General features: G+C 43.5%; 8 protein-coding genes across 8 annotated transcripts; 6 read left to right on the top strand and 2 right to left on the bottom strand.

The window, feature by feature from the left end:
- Positions 1–752: 752 nt before the first annotated feature.
- Positions 753–1,974, top strand: EAF02_000366 (uncharacterized protein; the record flags this gene model as incomplete). Its single annotated transcript, XM_038896414.1, has 5 exons — positions 753–921; positions 984–1,114; positions 1,186–1,288; positions 1,350–1,755; positions 1,836–1,974. The coding sequence occupies 5 exons, from the start codon at positions 753–755 to the stop codon at positions 1,972–1,974; spliced, it is 948 nt and encodes a 315-aa protein (XP_038763273.1).
- Positions 1,975–2,614: 640 nt separating this feature from the next.
- EAF02_000365 (uncharacterized protein) lies at positions 2,615–4,353 on the top strand (the record flags this gene model as incomplete). The annotated part of the gene is given in 4 exon segments (XM_038896413.1): positions 2,615–2,674; positions 2,724–3,121; positions 3,134–3,326; positions 3,373–4,353. 4 exon segments carry the CDS (start codon positions 2,615–2,617, stop codon positions 4,351–4,353), a joined length of 1,632 nt encoding a protein of 543 aa, XP_038763272.1.
- Positions 4,354–5,951: 1,598 nt separating this feature from the next.
- EAF02_000364 (uncharacterized protein) lies at positions 5,952–8,023 on the top strand (the record flags this gene model as incomplete). Its single annotated transcript, XM_038896412.1, has 7 exons — positions 5,952–6,187; positions 6,239–6,411; positions 6,464–6,787; positions 6,954–7,217; positions 7,282–7,648; positions 7,711–7,834; positions 7,931–8,023. 7 exons carry the CDS (start codon positions 5,952–5,954, stop codon positions 8,021–8,023), a joined length of 1,581 nt encoding a protein of 526 aa, XP_038763271.1.
- A 1,298-nt stretch (positions 8,024–9,321) lies between these two features.
- Positions 9,322–11,554, bottom strand: EAF02_000363 (uncharacterized protein; the record flags this gene model as incomplete). The annotated part of the gene is made up of 5 exons (XM_038896411.1): positions 9,322–9,809; positions 9,856–10,127; positions 10,178–10,786; positions 10,835–11,468; positions 11,518–11,554. The coding sequence occupies 5 exons, from the start codon at positions 11,552–11,554 to the stop codon at positions 9,322–9,324; spliced, it is 2,040 nt and encodes a 679-aa protein (XP_038763270.1).
- A 132-nt stretch (positions 11,555–11,686) lies between these two features.
- EAF02_000362 (uncharacterized protein) lies at positions 11,687–12,129 on the top strand (the record flags this gene model as incomplete). The annotated part of the gene is made up of 4 exons (XM_038896410.1): positions 11,687–11,757; positions 11,812–11,843; positions 11,910–11,974; positions 12,061–12,129. The coding sequence occupies 4 exons, from the start codon at positions 11,687–11,689 to the stop codon at positions 12,127–12,129; spliced, it is 237 nt and encodes a 78-aa protein (XP_038763269.1).
- A 347-nt stretch (positions 12,130–12,476) lies between these two features.
- Positions 12,477–13,395, top strand: EAF02_000361 (uncharacterized protein; the record flags this gene model as incomplete). The annotated part of the gene is made up of 2 exons (XM_038896409.1): positions 12,477–13,054; positions 13,119–13,395. The coding sequence occupies 2 exons, from the start codon at positions 12,477–12,479 to the stop codon at positions 13,393–13,395; spliced, it is 855 nt and encodes a 284-aa protein (XP_038763268.1).
- Positions 13,396–15,672: 2,277 nt separating this feature from the next.
- EAF02_000360 (uncharacterized protein) lies at positions 15,673–16,704 on the top strand (the record flags this gene model as incomplete). The annotated part of the gene is made up of 1 exon (XM_038896408.1): positions 15,673–16,704. The coding sequence occupies one exon, from the start codon at positions 15,673–15,675 to the stop codon at positions 16,702–16,704; it is 1,032 nt and encodes a 343-aa protein (XP_038763267.1).
- Positions 16,705–17,158: 454 nt separating this feature from the next.
- EAF02_000359 (uncharacterized protein) lies at positions 17,159–18,011 on the bottom strand (the record flags this gene model as incomplete). The annotated part of the gene is made up of 2 exons (XM_038896407.1): positions 17,159–17,464; positions 17,547–18,011. 2 exons carry the CDS (start codon positions 18,009–18,011, stop codon positions 17,159–17,161), a joined length of 771 nt encoding a protein of 256 aa, XP_038763266.1.
- Positions 18,012–19,145: the final 1,134 nt, after the last annotated feature.

The following is a 19,145-nucleotide window of genomic DNA, read 5'->3' as shown; positions in this document are numbered from 1 at the left end:
ACACAGATTGTGATTAAAAGTTTCTCGGGTCATTCAGGTTCAAAATTCACAATAAATCGGTTTCTTTTTGGGTATATTTCTTCTCTTGTATCGATCTCTCACATTCATTTGGTAGAATCACGTTTATATATCTATTTTAATTGTCCATAAGGGTGGAGTCCGATGTTAATTGTCAGAGGCAAAGAGATCATACAGAGATATAAATGGGCAGATTTGGCATTATATAGTAGTTTAGATCTTCTTAATACATAATGAATCTTTACATCATATTCATAACAGTTTGCAAACTCGTGAGCCATCAGTAGAAGTTTATGTGAATGCTTGATGACTAAACGATAAGAGACGATCTGCTTACCCTTTTGGTAATCATGCAACTGTTGAGAGAGCCTTGCTATCTCTACATAATTTAGCCAGGTATGTTACTTTGAGTCTACCCAATGCAACGCTTTTGGTTGGGGCTGAGCACCAACAGCAGGTTTCTAGAATAGGCAAGCAATTCATCAAATGAATATGAGCATGATTCGAGTCAAAACTACAGTCATGTAAAACGATCAAAAGCTAACATATAAGTCCACTATTTGCATCTCATCACCTCTATCCTGTACTCCCGTTCTCTTCTCAATTCTTCTCTTGAAGAAAAATCTTCAGATTGCTACTTCATTTCACTTGCTACAATCGTCTTAAGCAGGAATCACTCACTCACTTAATAACCCACAACAATTCAGACCACAGAAGCAACTCCCTCGCTACCAATGGTCCTCACACCAGAACCCAGAACACTATCTCACTACAACTATGATCCATCATTCTCCGCCGCCCTCGCAGTCGGCGTTCTCTATTCCCTAGCATTCTTCGTTATCTTCTTCCAATGGCTCAGATACAATGCCGGGGTATGGGCTATCATGGTTGTTGCTGCTGCCAGTAAGTATTTCTTCCCTTTCTCAACCCTATATCCCGAGTTCGCACTAACGATATCTCTGTAGTGGAAGGAGCAGGTTATATTATCCGAGCAATCTCCTCGAAACATGTTGCCGAAAAATCAATTTATGTGGCGCAAACTGCACTTATCGTACTATCACCTGTTCTCATGGCCGCTACTTGCTATATCGTTTTTGTGAGTCCAAGCTCTTTCCTAGCCGAGCTATCTTGGAAGCGTTGAAGTGTCGCTAACGATGTGAACATCAGGGGAGAATTATCTACCACGTCGTCCCCAAGGAAGCACGAACTACCAAGCTCCTCTGGATTCCCCCTCGGTTCATAACTCTTATTTTCGTAGTCTGCGACATCCGTAAGCAGCTCACATCTCAAACTCAAAATCCATGTATCAACCACTAACAAACACCCTTAAGTTGCGCTTCTCCTTCAACTAATTGGTGTCGTGCGCATCACATCTATCGATATAACCTCTGCCGACGCGCAATCCAAGCTGAGTAAAGGGAAAAACATTGCTCTGGTTGGAGTCCCAATCCAGATGGCATGTTTTGGACTTTTTTCCATCATCGCTATCCGATTCAATTTCACATCTCGACGCTTTACATCGGAGTTTCAACGGCGCATTACTCTTCCAAACGATAGCGAGAGCAAGGATGAGAAATATGTCATGATCGATCGAGCAGAGAAAAAGCTCAAGCCAAATTGGCAGGCGCTGTTACATGCGGTCAATATTACTTGCGTGTTGATTTTGATCAGGAGTGTTTTTCGCATGGTGGATTTCGCGCTAGGGAGAACGGGGTATACTGAGGAACATGAGTGGTGGTGAGTGTCTATTCTTTCAATCTGTTTCAGGTGGATGCCGAATAAAGGGAGCAGAGATTGGCTAACAGACGAGAAAACAGTGTATATGTTTTTGATGCGCTCCCTACTTTCCCTTGTGTGGCACTCTTCAACTATTGGCACCCGGCAAAATACCTCCCACATATGCAATGGAGATTGCCAAAGCATGCCAGATATATCAATGGCAGGTCGAAACCATGATTGGAAGGTACTGATTGGCGAAGTCGTTCAAGGGGTATTCGGTTTTGGTTCGTAGGAGAATGCAGATGGTAAAGACAACTGCGTGTTAGCCGTGTGGGATTTTTTATTTCTTAATTTCATTTGATACAATCTGTTGAAATACTTGTAAGTTTACTTAGCTGTGCGCTTGACAACATCTATTCTTATCGTTCGTCATCATTAGAGGGACCCTCTTAATTTACCAATACAGAAAAACACTACTTATAGAGTTGTAGTCGATGCATTGATCAGAGGACGGAACCGACTCTCATGCTTGTCGCGACCGACATGGCGAATTGTTTACCCTTTCCGGAATAGTGCTTATGCACGCAAATACTCTCATATACCCTTAATCGCGGTCAGCTCCTTGAGATTCACAAAATACTATACCTAACTTGTTTCAATATATTTATGATCTTACCAAAAGCCTGCATTTCCCAACAGTCAGATAGCATATGGGGAGGGAGGTATTTGCGCGACATACATATCCGCTAAACCCGCCTACTTGCAGATTTCATCCACTCACTGCCGAAGAGGAGTTGGTGCTTTCTCGTGACGAACATGAGTCGTAAACCAGTTCGGGACTGGCTTTCATAAACCGTTGATTGTACAAACCACCACCATGGTTTTTTGCGGAAAGCCAAGCAAGGCATGTTTATGCTGCCGAAAGAGAAGGATAAAGGTCCGATCATTCCACCCAATCAATACCCCTAGTACTAAAATTATCCTAGTGTGACCAGAAGTCACCGGCTTGTACACAATGTATACGAGTGGGCAAGATTTGTCCAGGGTATCGCGATCAGCTAGAACTTTGCTTTCGGAATGAGAATGAAAGGACCTTGCGAAAAGCCAATTCCGTAAACAGTACATCTATTGTGAGAGCTAAAAGTTCTCCTCACAATGGAAAATTCAAGGTTTCATCTCCTATTACACGACTAGCAACCAAAGCCGCAGTCTCTATAACAGAATTCGAATCTAGAAATCCTCCTATATCGAACTTGCCCATAGCCAAGAACTGGTGTCCTTTGGATGATAAGGGAATAGCCTTCTTTCTAACGTATTATATGACGATTCCACTAGAACGCACACATAACTGGGTTGATCTAATGCCAACTATGTCTGTTAAATCGTTCGTGTAAAGAAGAACGTTAGAAGCAGTTTCTTCGGTGGGACTGGCTGGACTATCAAACGCCACCAATAATCCCAATTTGATGCAGATTGCAAGAAAGAAGCATTCTGATACTGTGAATTTTGTGATTCGGGAACTTGGAGATATTGTGAATGCAAATATTGAGGGACTCTTACAGAAAGTTGTGATGTTAATCATCTTCGAGGTAAGTGTCGCCATTCACGAACCACGAAACAACTCTAACAACTTAGTTGATAAACACTGCACCCCGTGAATCACATTCACTGTCTGTGCATTTCAACGGTGCTTTAAGTCTATTGGAAACACTAGCTTTAAGAAATTACGAGGAAAACAAACCGACCACGAAACTCCAGTTGCAATTTTTTTTTTTTGCTGCACATATTAAGTACTTTGAGGAGAAGAACCTCCCCTCGACGCAACTAATCGACTTTTCCAAGCTTATTCTAGAGAACAAGCGAACGCAAGACGTGACTGCTTCTGCAGTGGTTGAGATTGCTATTCGATTCATCAATCTTTACGCATCCATCAGGGCGAAAGCATTTACCAATCTAGTTGAAATTGTTTCGGCGCTAGCTTTCCTGGATGGCGAATTGGAGCGATGGGAAGCAAATCTCCCTCTTGACTGGAATTTTACTGTACGGAGCAGAGACTTGCCAGATGGGAGTTCTTTCAATGGGAAATGTCATGAATATTGTGATGTCTGGATTTCGCGAATGTTTAATCACTATCGATGGATGAGAATATTATTGAATGAACTTCTTCTCGAGCATTTGAATAGGATGACATACCTGACGTCTGAACATTTGGTTCAAAAGATGAAAGCATTAAAAATAATCAACAGGATGGCAACAGATATTTGCACTAGCATCTCTAGTTATTTTGACCATACCACACTAGTGGAACGTCCAACGTTGTTACCTCAAATGAGCGGTATACCAGTGTTTTTGATGATTTGGCCCTTATTCGTCGTTGGTGGAGGAATTGGTGTACCGCAGCATTTGTACAACTGGGTTCTCGGTCGATTGGATATTATCAACAAACAGTTAGGCGTTTTATCCGCGCAGACAATGATGGAGCGGACCAAGATACGCCGACAGAGGTGGGTTCGTGCAGATGTGAAAGCATCACGCACAACATGCAATGATACCTTATTTCCCCTGATCCTTGAAACTGGCTGCGAGATGCAGATGGAGATGGAGCCATTGGACTGAGTATAGATGATCACAACATGTTTGGGGAAAAGATCCGGAAAATGCGGATTATGGTATCTTAGACCTTAGTTATTGATACCCCAGGAGAGTCAACGTGCAGACTCACGCGGGATGAGATTATACTCTGTAATCCATGGATATCTCTGTCTGCAAAGATAATAAAGAACAAATTACCCGTTCGTGAAGTATTTGTTGACCGCTGAAGATCTTCAAAGTAGATCGATGGAATAGAATCCCAAGTAAGATTGCTTGCTCGCTCGGACTTATCCGATATGGATTGGATCTACACGTGATTTCAGATGCGATAAGTGCTTCTCCGGCATTTCTACTCGTATTATTTTTAGCACCAGGGGTTTGAGAGAAAGAGTTTTTTCTTTGGCTTGCTGAAGATACTACCTTGGTACACCTTGGTACACCTTGGTCCTTGACTGGCTACGAGATCTGACTCGTGGTGTCTGATTTGTCTGATTTGTCTAATTGTGGTCCGTGACCTTGTCCACAAGCATTTCGTGCATCTTCATAAGAAATCTCCGTTCGCTCAGACGCTTTCACGAACACTTTAAAAACACGTCGTGAAATCCAGACTGTATGCAATTGTTCCTTTTGGTACACTCTTGTACGTTGTTGTACGTCGCTTTCCCCTCATTCTTTGGCTTAGTATGCTTGCTCGTTGAACTAGTAGCTCCTATCACCAATATCTACAACGTTACTTTATCCGCGACTGAATAATGACACTTGAGGAACATGCAGCTACAAGTATACTAGGTTCATATACTTGACCTAACACGTATAGGGAAGCTCATATAGCCGGCGCATATGATCAACATTGCTCTAGAACAACTATCATCATACTATCAGATTCCCCGCATAAAATGCGCTTATCCGAGAGTCAAATGCCAATGGAGGCTTTCGACATGACTTAACGTTGGTGCATGTGCGTCTACTATCACGCAGAACAAGCCAAAAACAATTCGGTAGGGGAAGAAATCAATGCACACATTCAATATATATTCAAGATTTTTCTGGCCGGTGACAGGATCTTCGGAACTTAAGCTTTTTGATGTTCAATCCGAGTGTTCCTTGCAGATTTATCCTCATGTGAACCATTAGGTTCATGGAGTTACGAGTTTTGTACTCCTACGTTGTGTGATCTGCTACATTTAAGAAAACGTTGAAGTCCCTCGAGTTTACACTTTCTTTTCTATCTAGATTCTTCTAGTCTTCCTTTCTAGACTCAGATCTCCTCGAGGCACCCGAGTACTAGCTCACTGGATTCACTATTCGGTTACCCCTCTTTGTCATCATCATTAGGATTCCATAGTGATTCACCAAATCCCTCGAAGGCTAGTGTTGCAGGTAATTTCATTTTGATTCATTTGAACCTTCGTTCCACATAGCCTCCTCCCGCTCTGTCTTTCTGCCAAACTCGGATTTCAACTCCAGAATTCCTATAAAGACAAGCAGTTCGTTCGTTTGCCTCATCTTCTTTGCAAATATTGCAACGTAAGTTAAGCAGCCAAAAGCGAATAACACTATGGAATGCTAATCTCGAATAGGTTCGTGACTTCCCATAGATAGTTCTTGGGTTTAATATTACAATGCGTTTCATTTCTACAACCGCGCCTGCGTTGGCATCTCTATGCCTAACTACGTTGGCTGTACCTCACGGTCCTCAGTCTGAAAAAAGACAAACCTATGGCAGCTCAGCAAAATCGGCTGCAGATCGACAGGCTGCTGTCAAAGAGGCATTCTCGTTTGCTTGGAATGGATATTACAAATACGCCTTCCCTCATGACGAGCTTCATCCAATTGCGAACAGTTACTCAGATTCCAGGTACAGCAATCAAAACCATGCGTCACGATACCTGAGCTAACTTGCAAAAAGGAATGGATGGGGAGCCTCTGCTGTAGATGCATTCAGCACAGCAATCATCATGGAGATTCCGGAAATTGTAGACGTGATTTTAGATTGGATCCCAACCATCAATTTCGACGAAACTAGTTCACAAGTTTCGCTATTTGAGACTACCATCAGATATGTTGGTGGGCTACTTGCTGGTAAAGTTTTCCGCTGTCTATCTTGAAACCCCATTTATCTTAGATACTTTAGGTTACGATCTCCTCAAAGGACCATTTTCCAACCTCAATTCTAACGACACGGCCGTCGATGAGGTTCTTGCTCAGGCAGCACGCCTAGCTGACAATATGGCATTTGCATTTGATACACCTTCAGGAGTACCGGCTAACAATCTTTACTTCAACCCTCCAAGCACTGATGGTTCTACCACAAACGGAATCGCAACAATTGGCTCACTAGTTCTTGAGTGGACCCATTTGTCTGATTTGACCGGTAACGACACTTATGCTAAACTCTCCCAAAAGGGAGAATCGTATCTTTTGGACCCAAAACCCGAGTACAACTCGCCATGGCCTGGTATGCATCAACTCAGTCTTTTATTATCCCAATCCATCTGAGATCGCTCCAACTTCATGTCTCATTCCATCTTTTTTTCTTCTTGTGGCCCCAAATCTAACAACGATTCGCCTATTCCACTTACATCTCTCATTTTGAAGGCAATAACTGACTAGTGATACTATAGGGCTGCTTGGTACAAATGTAGATATCAACACAGGACTTTTCCAAGACGCAAGCGGAGGCTGGGTAGGTGGCGATGACAGTTTCTACGAGTATCTCATCAAGATGTACGTGTATGACACGACTAGATTCGGCAAATACAAAGAAAGATGGGTCGCAGCTGCAGATTCATCCATCAAACATTTGGCTAGTCACCCCTCAACTCGTCCAGATCTGACCTTTATGGCCGCCTACCAAAACAAAACACGTGTTTTTGTTTCCGAACATCGTAAGTACACTCATCACCAATGGACTCCAAACTAGTAGAACCATAATACTGACACGAAACACAGTCGCTTGTTTCGACGGAGGCAATTTCCTCCTCGCAGGTCTCGTACTCAACGAGCAAAAGTACATTGATTTCGGACTCGAGCTCGTCAACGGCTGTGAAGACACATACGCCAGCACACTCACCGGTATTGGACCCGAAGTTTTCCGATGGGTAGAGAGCAACACTTCTGCCAACGATACCCAAAACCCTCCACCACCTGCCGATCAACTCGCCTTCTATAAGAAAGCCGGCTTCTATATCACCAATTCAGATTATATTCTAAGACCCGAAGTCCTTGAGTCTTTCTACTATGCTTATCGCTTAACTGGAGATGAGAAGTATCGTGAGTGGAGTTGGAATGGATTTGTTGCTATAAATGCAACGGCGAGGTATGACTTCACTTAACTCTATCATTTTTAGCGAGGCTTTACAACTGACTTTGCAATCATAGAACCGGTAGCGGATTTGCTGAACTCCAAAATGTCAATGCGGCGAACGGAGGCGGTTTCAGTGATTTCCAGGACAGTTTCTTGTTTGCTGAGGTTTTGAAATATGCATATTTGATTCACGGAGATGTAAGCATCTCTTTCTTATTTGTTCCTTTCTATCTTTCCTTCCCCCTTTCTGTTACCCAAATCAAAAAGTTAGACGTGCTCACACCCATCAAACAGGACGCAGAATACCAAGTTGGAGGCGGTGGCGTCAACAAATGGGTTTTCAACACCGAAGCTCACCCCTTCAAGGTCGCTGGTCCTCCCATCTAATTAACTGATTGAAATTCTTGGATTTGGATTTGGATTTGGATTTGGATTTGGATTCGGCTTCGGAGTTTACATAGGTTAAGGAAGAGTTTTTCTTCTTTGGGTATTCAATTCTAGGCAAGCTGGCAATCTAGCTCCTCTTCTTTGGTAATGAGCTATCAAGCCATGCCGTTTTCTACATTTAGCTTGGTTCCTTAGCTGAATGTAAGTTTTTAAACAACTTTTTGATTCAATATGAGGATTTAGATGAAGTTCTCCGATTCCCTGTGCTTGTTTGTTCTCTTGAGAGAGGAGGCTTCTTAATTCTTTTGCTTTTGCTTTTGCTTTTGCATATATACATACATATTATTTACCCCAAGAATCGAACCACGAAATGCAATAATCTCAAGCAATTGCACACGTTTCTATTCCAACAAACCCTTTCTCGGAAATTGTAGAAATCGCTATCATCCCCAAAACATCCACCCGCCCAATCCTTCTTCACAAGAAAATTTTATAAAAGTATTCTACCCTATCAATACCTGCACGTCTACAACACTGTACTACCCATATAAACATTCCACACATCTCAACTTCCCATTGCCGATCTAGTATCTCAGGTACATTCCAAAGTACCTATCCATCTGATCTAATCAACAGCGAGATTCGTGTATATCCTCATACGCAAAAGCGAACGAGCCAATAAATCACCACTTATCTCATAGAACTTTCTTCACTCGGCCAGGTTTCCCCGCAGATTCTTCCAAGGAAAGGAGAGAGATTGATAAAAGAGATAGATACCTCATATCAAACATTCAAACGACCAATCTATCTATCTATCTATCTGAATTTACGGAATGCTCAGTAAATAATAAATCTTCAAGTTGCTCTACATCAGTGTAGAACTTGGAGGTTTGTTGCACGATCGGAAGAGGGCAACACGGCTGATGGAGGGCTCTAGATAGGTATTGATATGTTTTCTTATGTTCGATGGGAATGGTGGTGGATTTGAGAGGTGGATTTGAGAAATGTATCCATTGGTAGTAATTGGGGGATTAGAGGGCATAAATATGGATGAAAAGGGTGGAAGGGCTATGTGATTTTGGGGAAAGGGGTGAGAGAGGCGAAGTTAGATAGCTGCGATATCTCCAAGGCTGTTAATTTGGAAATTGTCTGGGAATTGTGGTAGAGAGTTGGGTATACACTCAAGGGTGTGAAGTTGGAGAAGGTTGCGTTGTCAAGCAATTTTCTTCATGTATCTTTTTCTGAAATACAACTACTGTTAAAACAGAAAAATGCATTCTGTCTGCGCCTGGTTTTGATCAAACCTTTCGTTTCAACAGCCCCTTCAAGAAATCAAAGCTATTGCTATCACTCTGCAACTCCCAAACCTTTCCTGTAGGTCTATCTTCCCAGCCCAACTCTTCCGCACGTAGCAATCCCCAATCCGTAGTAATACCCCTAATGATAGCTCTTGCACCACCTTCTGTCTCCAAGGTAACTATTTGATCCGTATGCAACCAGTGTTTGTAATAGACTTCCTCCAGTTTTTTGTCAAAGCCATTTCTACAGAAGGTTTTATAGATGGTTTCGAATTTCGTGAGGAAGCGAGCAAGAAGTTTTTCGAGAGAGAAAGGTGTGAGATGAGGTGGTAAGAGAGCGTTAAGTGATGTTGTGGGCGCTGCGTTTGTGGTATTGAGTCCTATACCTACGACTAAATCGTAGTTTCCAGATGAATATGAGGAATTAACGAGAATGCCCCCAACTTTGACGTATTCTTTTTTTCCGGGTTTAGATGGATCTTGGACATCTACTATTGTTAGAACGAGCTTTAAAGAATGAAGAAACGAACGTACAAATGTCATTGGGCCACTTGAGTTTGATTGGTACTGTATCATAGCCTTTATCGTATGAATGAATAGCTTCAACAATAGCTATTGCTGCTAGATATTGTATGAAGACGACTGGTGCTTTATGTCCAAGTTCCATAGGATGTTTCATGCAAACAGACCAGATCAAGCACCCAAGAGGAGAAACCCAAACATTGGAACCACGGCCACGTCCGGCGACTTGTGTTGTAGCTGTAAAAGTGAAACCCGTAGGAAGCCTAGAAAGAAACTTCGGGTTCCTAGAGTGCATTAGGAAGGATACCATTCAAACGAGGAATAGGGGGCTCACTTTTCCAACATCGTATTGGTACTAGTAACAACCTCTCCATACAAAAGAGTATTTCCAAATTCTTCGGCCTCGCTGGATTTTTCTTGCTGATATAGTCGCAAATTGGAGTAAAATGCATGGTGATTGAAATATGGTGTTTCCTTTGTGCCCGGCCATTCCGTCTCATGGAGAATGACTCGTTTGGGAATAGCATTGTAATCAATGATTCCATCATCTGCTCCAGCTGACTCAATAGTGTGCTTTTCTTCTGATGTAGGAACGACTGCGTCAGAAAGCGACTTTACTAAAGATTGAACTGACCAGCTACTCTCTGGTTTCTCAAGGTGAAGGGTGTCATTTTCGCCCTTGATAATCTCTTCACCATTCTCTTTTTCGATGATTTCTTCCAATGAAGCCAGTAACTCTGGAACAAAAGGTGGATGAACAGATGAAAGATGGAGGCGAGATAGAGACGGCACTGTGGAAGTTTCTTCGCTCACAGTCAACCCCAATTTTGATAGACATCCTTTCAAGAACTCTGTTCGCGAGACGTCGTCGGCGGCCAAATCTTTCACAAGGTCCGAGTATCCAGGAATCTTTATTGTGGGGTCTAGATTCACGGCAGCAAATCTGAGAAGCTGTAAGTATATATCCAAGCATCAAGCGAACCATGCTTACTCTGGATGCGGCCCAGTCAATATTGCCCCGCCTTCACCGACTTTGCAATAGACGACTGCTGCGGGATCTTCTCCGCCATCGACATCAACAGGATGCACATAGGTAGCAAGTGTCTCCACCCCCTGATCTTTGAATTTACCTGCATCAACGAAAACACCCCCGCCATTGTAATATGATTTAAAAATTAGAGAGGCGTTTCCACTTTGAAGCGAGCCCTCAATCTTGACCTCTGCAGCCTTTGCACCCGCTTCACTGTGGTACACAAACCCTTTGTAAGCACATCCTCTACAGGTACCTGGATAGAATTGTAGTTCACGTGGCGCAACAACTTCTAGCTGTTTATTGCCGACCTCGAACTCACATCTTGAGGTACCATAGTAGCCTCCAGCACAAAATCCAAGATAGGCACCACCTCTACGCACATACTGTGAGATACGTCTATTGCCTTCTCCATTGAGGGATCGGCAGTATCCTTGGTCTGCACCCCCTGGGAATACAAGAAGAGCACAAGAAGCGGTCCAAGGCTCTTTGAGAATGATATTGTCACTAACAGGAATCACTGCGTAACTTGGCGATAGCAAACGCCGTAACGTATAAAGACAGTGACGGACAGATTCAATTGTACTCCCATTGCCTATCAAAAAACTTAGAACGAGTCTCAAAAAACTGTTGATTCAGTATACCTGAGTAGACCAGGACATCCATCTTTCTTGGGACCATTTTTCCTCGACTTAAATTTTAGTCACTGGGTCACAACCGAGGCTCTACCAACAGCAAAAACTCCCGTTCGACGTTCTCCAAGAACTATTATAATTCTCCAAATCTCACCGTGCAGAACACACAGCATCCAAAATGTCGAATCAGTCAGGAAACAACCCTCCAGTTGCGACAGTTGTCCGGGATGATGATGAGCCTGATGAATGGTAAAATCTGTTGACCTCAACAACTCGGGTCTGATCACTGACTCAAATTGGTAGGGACAAACGAATCTTTAGCACTGGATGTGCGGGTAAGTCAAGATTTCTCGATCAATCAGCAACAGAGAATGGGAAGATGAGTGCTGAATCAACCGCAGAAGAGAACTCGAAAATGACTGATTGCTATTTTGAAAAGAAAGATTGGAGACTGTGCAAAGCAGAGGTATGAGAAAGCCCCTCTTAGCGTTAAATCACGTGGGGACTCAATTGAGACGGCGATAGCATGGCTGACTTCTTGTGAACAAGCAGCTTGATACCTTTAAAAAATGTTGGAAGAAGCATCAAAATGATCAGAGGACATCAACGAAGGATGCTTGATATGACATGGATATTGCATGGCCGGTGGAAAGATTGACTGGAAAGATCATGGAGGACATGAGGACATGAGGGGTAGAATAGTTGTAAGAATTTGATGAATATGGTTCGTGAGAGCCAGGTGTACATTATTATAGATAACAAAATTCACTTTGAGAGAAATTACAGCAGAAATTCACTTCAAATGGTTTTTTATAATTGAATTTTTGAATTTACTCTGTTGTTGTCTGGTGTAGCCGAAAATCAATTATAGAAAGGAAAATTGGTCGTCTTCTGAAGCGCGCCACATTTTCGTGAGCAAAGAGAAATCGCGTCTACCAAGAGCAAACACATTTTCCTCACACATCGACATGGCAGCAATTATACCTAGAGCTTCACGCTCAATAGTTACTGATGCAGCGACATCTGTATCAAGATTCTCAGCAGAATCAAAAATTACAAGTCTGACTGGTCAATCAAGACGCTTCTCCCAAAACTTTCGAAATGCGGCGATTCCAGGTTCGAGCTACACACCAAGAACGACGACTGCAACAAAGCCTCCCACAAGCTATGCAGCCCCTGCGACCAAACCCAAGGAGCCAGAAGCTGCGATCGATGCTCAATCGCCCATCACAGATATGACTGAGGGACTTGCAGATGGACCATTGATTTTGGATGAAGGAGCTAGACAAGTCGACTGGGCGAGATCATTCCACGGATTGTCGTCACAGCCATTCTCCAAAGAAGCTGCAGATATTTTACTTGCACCAATCCCTGCTGATGATGTGGAGGTCAAGCCAGATGGTATTATATACTTGCCAGAAATCAAATATCGAAGAATTTTGAATCGAGCGTTTGGACCTGGTGGATGGGGTTTGGCACCAAGAGGAGAAACCATTGTTACGCAGAAGAGTATTACAAGAGAATATGCTCTCGTTGCTCATGGAAGGTAAGTCTTTAGGAGTTATTATTATCATTTAAGTGAGCAGAGCTAATGTTTTTCTCCTCTGCAGATTAGTATCCGTGGCTCGTGGTGAACAAGACTATTTCTCCCCCGAAGGTATTCCAACCGCCACAGAAGGATGCAAATCGAATGCCTTAATGCGTTGCTGCAAGGACCTCGGAGTAGCCAGTGAGCTTTGGGATCCCAGATTTATCAGGAAGTTTATGAAGCAACATGCGAAGCAAGTTTGGGGTGAACATGTCGTAACCAAGAAGAAGAAGCAATTATGGATGAGGAAGGATGACGAAGTTAGATACCCATACAAGGAGTCAAAGTTCGGCGCATAGAGGCCAGTTTTGATTTTGCCACGAATGAATGACTAAAATGGAGATGCGAATGTCGAAACATTGTATTATAGAGGATATATGATGTTCAAGGTAAATATCTACATCTACATTCCGAGAAGCAGAAAGAAGAACAGTATAAAAATCTCCTATGAACCAGGCGATTGTCTTTATGTCATCTCCTCGATACCCACGCTATATGTTGCATTTGTTCGTTGATATTTTCTTGATCTTTCACTCAGGCTGTGGAATGAATTACATGGCCTCCAGATTCCCTCCCCATCTGCTGCAAGTGCCGGCGCGTTGCATAAGTTCCTACTCGTATAGTCACCTGTCAACTCTCCTGTTCGCTCAATCAAACGATCCAAAGGCATTACCTCGTAGGTGGTGCATCGGCGAATCTTGACTCCACAACTCTTTTTGCTCCTCAGCAAATTGAATTATTTATGATCACAGCGAACTTTGCTTACCTATTTCGCACTTACCAAAGGCCCTTCAAAACTGATAGATTGATTGTATACGCCCATCGCGCTTCCCCAACTCTGGTGGTGATGTCAATGCTCGGAACCTCGTGATGGCCAATTAGACATCTTAGTGTGGATTATCACTGGATGCCCATCAGATCCTGATTTCCAAGTCTGCTTGATAGCTCTTGAGACTGAAGGACTAGCAGAAGAAATAGCCTTTTAGAATCTGCGTATTGATTTTCCATTCGGCGCTTTCACAACCAACAAAATGAGCGCAGGCAATCAACCCAAAGGGTTTTTCTGTGTCTATAGTAGTACTTTCGTTAAAGCATTCATCGGAAATTCTCGAGAAATTCAAACTTCAATCGCGCCAAGTGATGCTGAGAAAGAGTGCCAAGCTATATTTGAGGTTGTTACAGCGTCGAGTGAGGCGCTATGCAGGAGGATTATACCCGGATGTTTCTTGGTAACGATTGCGCCGCCCAGAGAACTCATGAACAAATTCAGGTCTTACCGGAAGGTCATGGCGTGGTGAGAGAGGTTGGGGAGAATAGTTTAAAGACCTTTGCGACGAAGAATTCATTCTTACTCTAATGGATTTCATGAGCAACGTCAATCAATTCGGTTTCTATTTTTCAGACATAAATTCAACTCGGGCCAAGAGTTCCTGAAGAAGCCTGGTAAATTAACATCACTACAACGGAGACAACCACATATATCTGGGGTCGATTATTGGTCACTGGCCAGGATCTCGAAGTCAATTTCGTAGTGAACCTTCTTTGTATTAAACAAGCTGTAAACGAATGTTTTCCGGGGAATCAAGATAGCTTTGATATTTTGAAACTTGGAGAAAGTATCCAGGCAGGCGAATGGTTATGTATGTGTAGTCCACAATGAGTTGGTTTTGATTTTGATCTGACAGCAAATTTCAAGAACCCAGCAACCAATTTCCGCCCTACATGGCTGCAGCTTTCTCATTATGGGGCTAGAAATACTCCCCAACTAGGATCTGGACATGGCGATCGAGCACACAGTGAAAGGGCCACCTGTTGGTATTTGGGACAGACTAAGTAGATGCCAACTCGTGCACAGGTCCAAAGTGGGACGACGGTTCAAACTAGTGCTCCTTGTTCGGATCTACGGGTTTACCCTCCCTATGGTTAAGGCAAATGCTACAGAATTTTTATCAGATCAAGTAAAACGTCTTTTTATCTATGAGGTCTCTTGTTTTTTCTTCACAGCCACACCTATAAAAAGGGTTTCTGACGCAAAAGGGGGTGAATCCCGGCTGGACTTTGACACATTATCGAGTTTGCAGTCTTCTTCAGCCCTGCCACCCTGTAATCAATTCTTTAGTCACTTCCAGGCGAAGGAACCAATAAAATACGCAGCACAGTTGACAAGCGATGGCTCAAATTTTATTTCACATTGCTGCTTTACTGATATTGTCAGTGCCAGCCTTGCCAATCAAGGGCAATATCCAAGGCGGCCTCCATTCAAGCTTACCTAGGATCATGGCCCCACGAGATAACAATCCTTCCACTCAGACGTGTATACTTGGCGCAAGGAATTCAACAGGTTCTTCAAACCGTCGCGCTATCTAACTGTAGCGTATCACGAATTGGCTATGGAGACTCGATATCCCCATGTGGATACAGGGGTCCAAGTAGAGTGGTGCTTTGAGGGTAGGTGGAGGCCAGTAGCCGCACTCTATTTCGTAAATGCATCAGATCTCCAGCACCTTGCGTGTTGTAGATTTCTTGCGATCGCTTTTTACTTTTCTTCGCGCAACAATTGATGAAGCTAGTGATCAATGTCAACGCCAACTTCGCGTTACCCAGCTGCTGAGGGGACAGCCGGTGTGGTGACTACTTGGCTACCTTTAACCACTGTTTATCCCAATGTGCCTAGCTGCAAAACCGAATTGTATTCTCCCAATAATCTCACACAGATCTATGCCTACGACCCTAACCAGAATGCCATTACCTTCGCGACGAAGTGCTGGCCTTCTGAAGCAAGATCATGGTGGAATCAAGACACCTCTGCGACAGCGATCACCTCACTAGGACCCTTTCTATGTCCGGAAGCCTATACCGTAGCCGTCACCACCGTTGTAAACTCTGGTTCTACACTGAGTGGGTGTTGTCCTAGCGGTTATGCTCTATGGTCTTTAATGTCCCAACCCTATCCCGGCGAATGCACATCGACCATCACCTCCGGAGCCACGATCACATATGTTAGTATTTGGACACCTGCCGCAGATGGATATACGACAATGACTGCTGTGTTGGATAGTGACCATGCGGTCCAGGCTGTTCAGATCAATGGATATAATTTCGATGGTAATTCTGCAGTTCCGACAGTGACGGCTTTCAGCTCGAGTACTAGTTCGAGTTCGACATCTGGATCGGCCTCCAAATCCGAAACGGCAGCCTCTGGCTCTACTCCCAGCTCATCTGGAGCTGCAGCTACGTACACATCAGCAGTTTCTTCGCCCTCAACTAGTGATAGTAGTAATAGTAGTTCAGGACTCGGCACCGGAGCAAAGATCGGTATTGCTGTCGGTATCGCCGTTGGTATAGTTGCCATTGCTGCTCTCATTGGAACTATATTTTTCATGAGGAGGCGGAGGAAATATGATACAGCGCCACAGCAGGATAGTCCTTACGCGGCTTCCCAGATTAAAATGAACCAAGTCGCTTCTCTTCCATCTTCGCCTGGATCTGACGTTCCGCATGAGATCGGCCATGGATATGGATACGAGGCGCACGAGGTTGGCAATACGCAGGTACACGAAATGAATGGATCGACTTTCGCTGAGCTCGATGGAAATAATAGACGCTGATTTCGAATTTGATGGTATATATATGGGTGCTAATTGATTGCATAGCGAAGGCGTTCTTGGCATGTTGGGCATTTTAGCGACCATAAGTTTTTGGGCGAGGTCCATGTCCCCGAGTTTAGAGATGATCAAACGCGTGTTTCTCACATTGTATCGAAAAGTTTATTTGAATCCCGTTGTAATTAATTATTCATATAGATTGTTACCCAAGCCTGGCTTCCGAGTGTATCTAACCCCCCCTTTTGGGGGCGGGTTTTATTCTTTGGGAAAAGCGAACTTAGGGTTGGATATCTATATGTACACTGGTTGAAAAGTTCTCCATACACAATTATGCCTTTCGCTGTGCGTATTTACCGCTGACTAGACTTATCATTCTTTAAAGAGTTGTAACAACTGTTGCCAGCCCTCACACGTCGTGTGTACATGCAGCTGCACAGGATAGCATAGTACACCGTGCCTAAACCTTAGTAAACTCCCAAACAACCACCTGCCCCTCCCCCTCTCCATTGTTCACGAAACCTCCAGTCTCCCCCTCCCAAATTTTCGCCAGAACTCCATCCTTGATCCCCACTTTCAACAATCTTTCGAAGTGCGTCAACGAAAGATAGTATCCCCCTTCTGGTAAAGGTCTTACGGTAAATCTCTCCCACCCTTCAGCCACCCTTGAAGAGCAAGTCAAATCACCCCAGAACTTGTGCCCGAGAAAACAACCGGAAGCAGCGTTCTGGAAATGGAGCCATCCTTTAACTTCGATGCATTTCCACTATTTGAAGGAAAGTTTCAGTATAAATGAATAAAATTAGGAGTCCAGAGAAGGGCTTGCTGCCGAAGGATTGTATACTCACGTGGATGCTGGAGCCGCGGTTATCGCCTGGTTTGGCTAAAGTAATGTCACCAGAGTCTAGAGTTAGGAGTCTCCCAGATGAGGAGGCGCGAATTAGGTAGGTGGAATTAGGCCAAGGGACTGAGCTTGGGTTGTGAGAGCATTGATTGTCTTGGTCTTGGCGGTTTTCGTCGGCGATGATGGTAGAAGTGGGTGTGTAGATGGGAGGGGCATTGAAATCAGAATCGGCTACTGATTCATGGCCGTCTTTGTTATGATCCATGTGCAATGAGCGGAGACCAAAAATGATGGCCAGAATTAAAGCGAAGATGCCTAGTATTTGATATTTCTTCTTAAAAGTTGAATTGGACGTATGTGAATGGGACTGAGCTGCTGGGATTGGGCTATTCATCTCGTAACCGGGCGTGCTTGGAATATAATTGGATGGCTCGTTTGTATCATGGCGATCAAGAAGCTTATTTCTCATATCGACAAACAGTCTAAGTTCAAAAGTTGCTTTTTATGAATAGCAGCTCGAGCAGCTGTACTTTAGAGCCTGATTATGTACTTAATCATGCAGGAATTATATAGCCGCCTGCGACCCCGCATGCAGGGCCAATCACTTTTTGCTGCGCCGCTCATTTACTTGAAAACATGAAAGAAAACCACCCACGTTGCAAACGACGATAGGCTTTTGTGAGCTTCTGTTTGTTTCTGTGGTACCGGTTTTCAGGCTTGTGTTCCAGAGGACCCTGTGAGCCTGTGACTTATTCCGACGCCTTCATGCATGTAACTAATTTCACAGGCCAAAAAGAAACTCGATACCACATCCAAATCGGCAACTAAGCCTCAGATATAAATATTTGTAGCAGCGTTTGTGGCGATGAAATATACAAAACTTAATACCAGCTCCACATTATTGATTCCATCGCACATAGCTGATGATGAATCGAGGCAGAATCTTAAAGCCATGGCAGATTACGGCCTTCCTTCACCATATAGTTCCAAGGTTGTTATAGGAATCACCGTGATAAGCACACTTACCTCACACCCACCACAGACAGTAACAGTCGGGCTGTCCTATATATCCCCAGTCACCTTCTCTCAATCAATTACCCTGAACAGTATCCCATCATCGAAAGCAATTGAGCGCTGGCCAATCCTTTCTAATTAGACAACAAGAACAAGATCAGCGAGATCGATGGGGAGCAATATGCGGGCGTTCAAAATGATAGGCTGAGTGATAGGTTGATGATGAATCTCTCAAGGGAAGTTTGAACGGCCATTGAGTTCTTATAGAACCTCATCAAAAGCGTGTATTGTCCCTAAACTTCGTGATTATGAGATAGCCGTGATGACATCTTATATAACTTTGTATATCTTCTTAATTTTCTCCTCCAAATGTTGAGTGTGCTCTTGATTGAAAGCCTGCAGCTCACCGAAGCACTGTTAACTAGCACTACATGAACCATCTTCAATAGACATATCTAAGAACGAGATATACTGAGACTATAACAAGGCATGCCTTCAGTTAAGCAACAGTTTAAACATAACCAAACCCCAGACTATAGTTTTAATAACAACATTTTCCAAGATGTTGTTCTTCACTGATCAAAATCCA

Source organism: Botrytis sinoallii, assembly GCF_014898435.1.
Source record: "Botrytis sinoallii strain Bc 23 chromosome Unknown BSIN_001, whole genome shotgun sequence".
NCBI lineage: Eukaryota > Fungi > Ascomycota > Leotiomycetes > Helotiales > Sclerotiniaceae > Botrytis > Botrytis sinoallii.
Note: the sequence above shows the minus strand (reverse complement) of the source record. Positions and strands in the feature narration are given on the sequence as shown.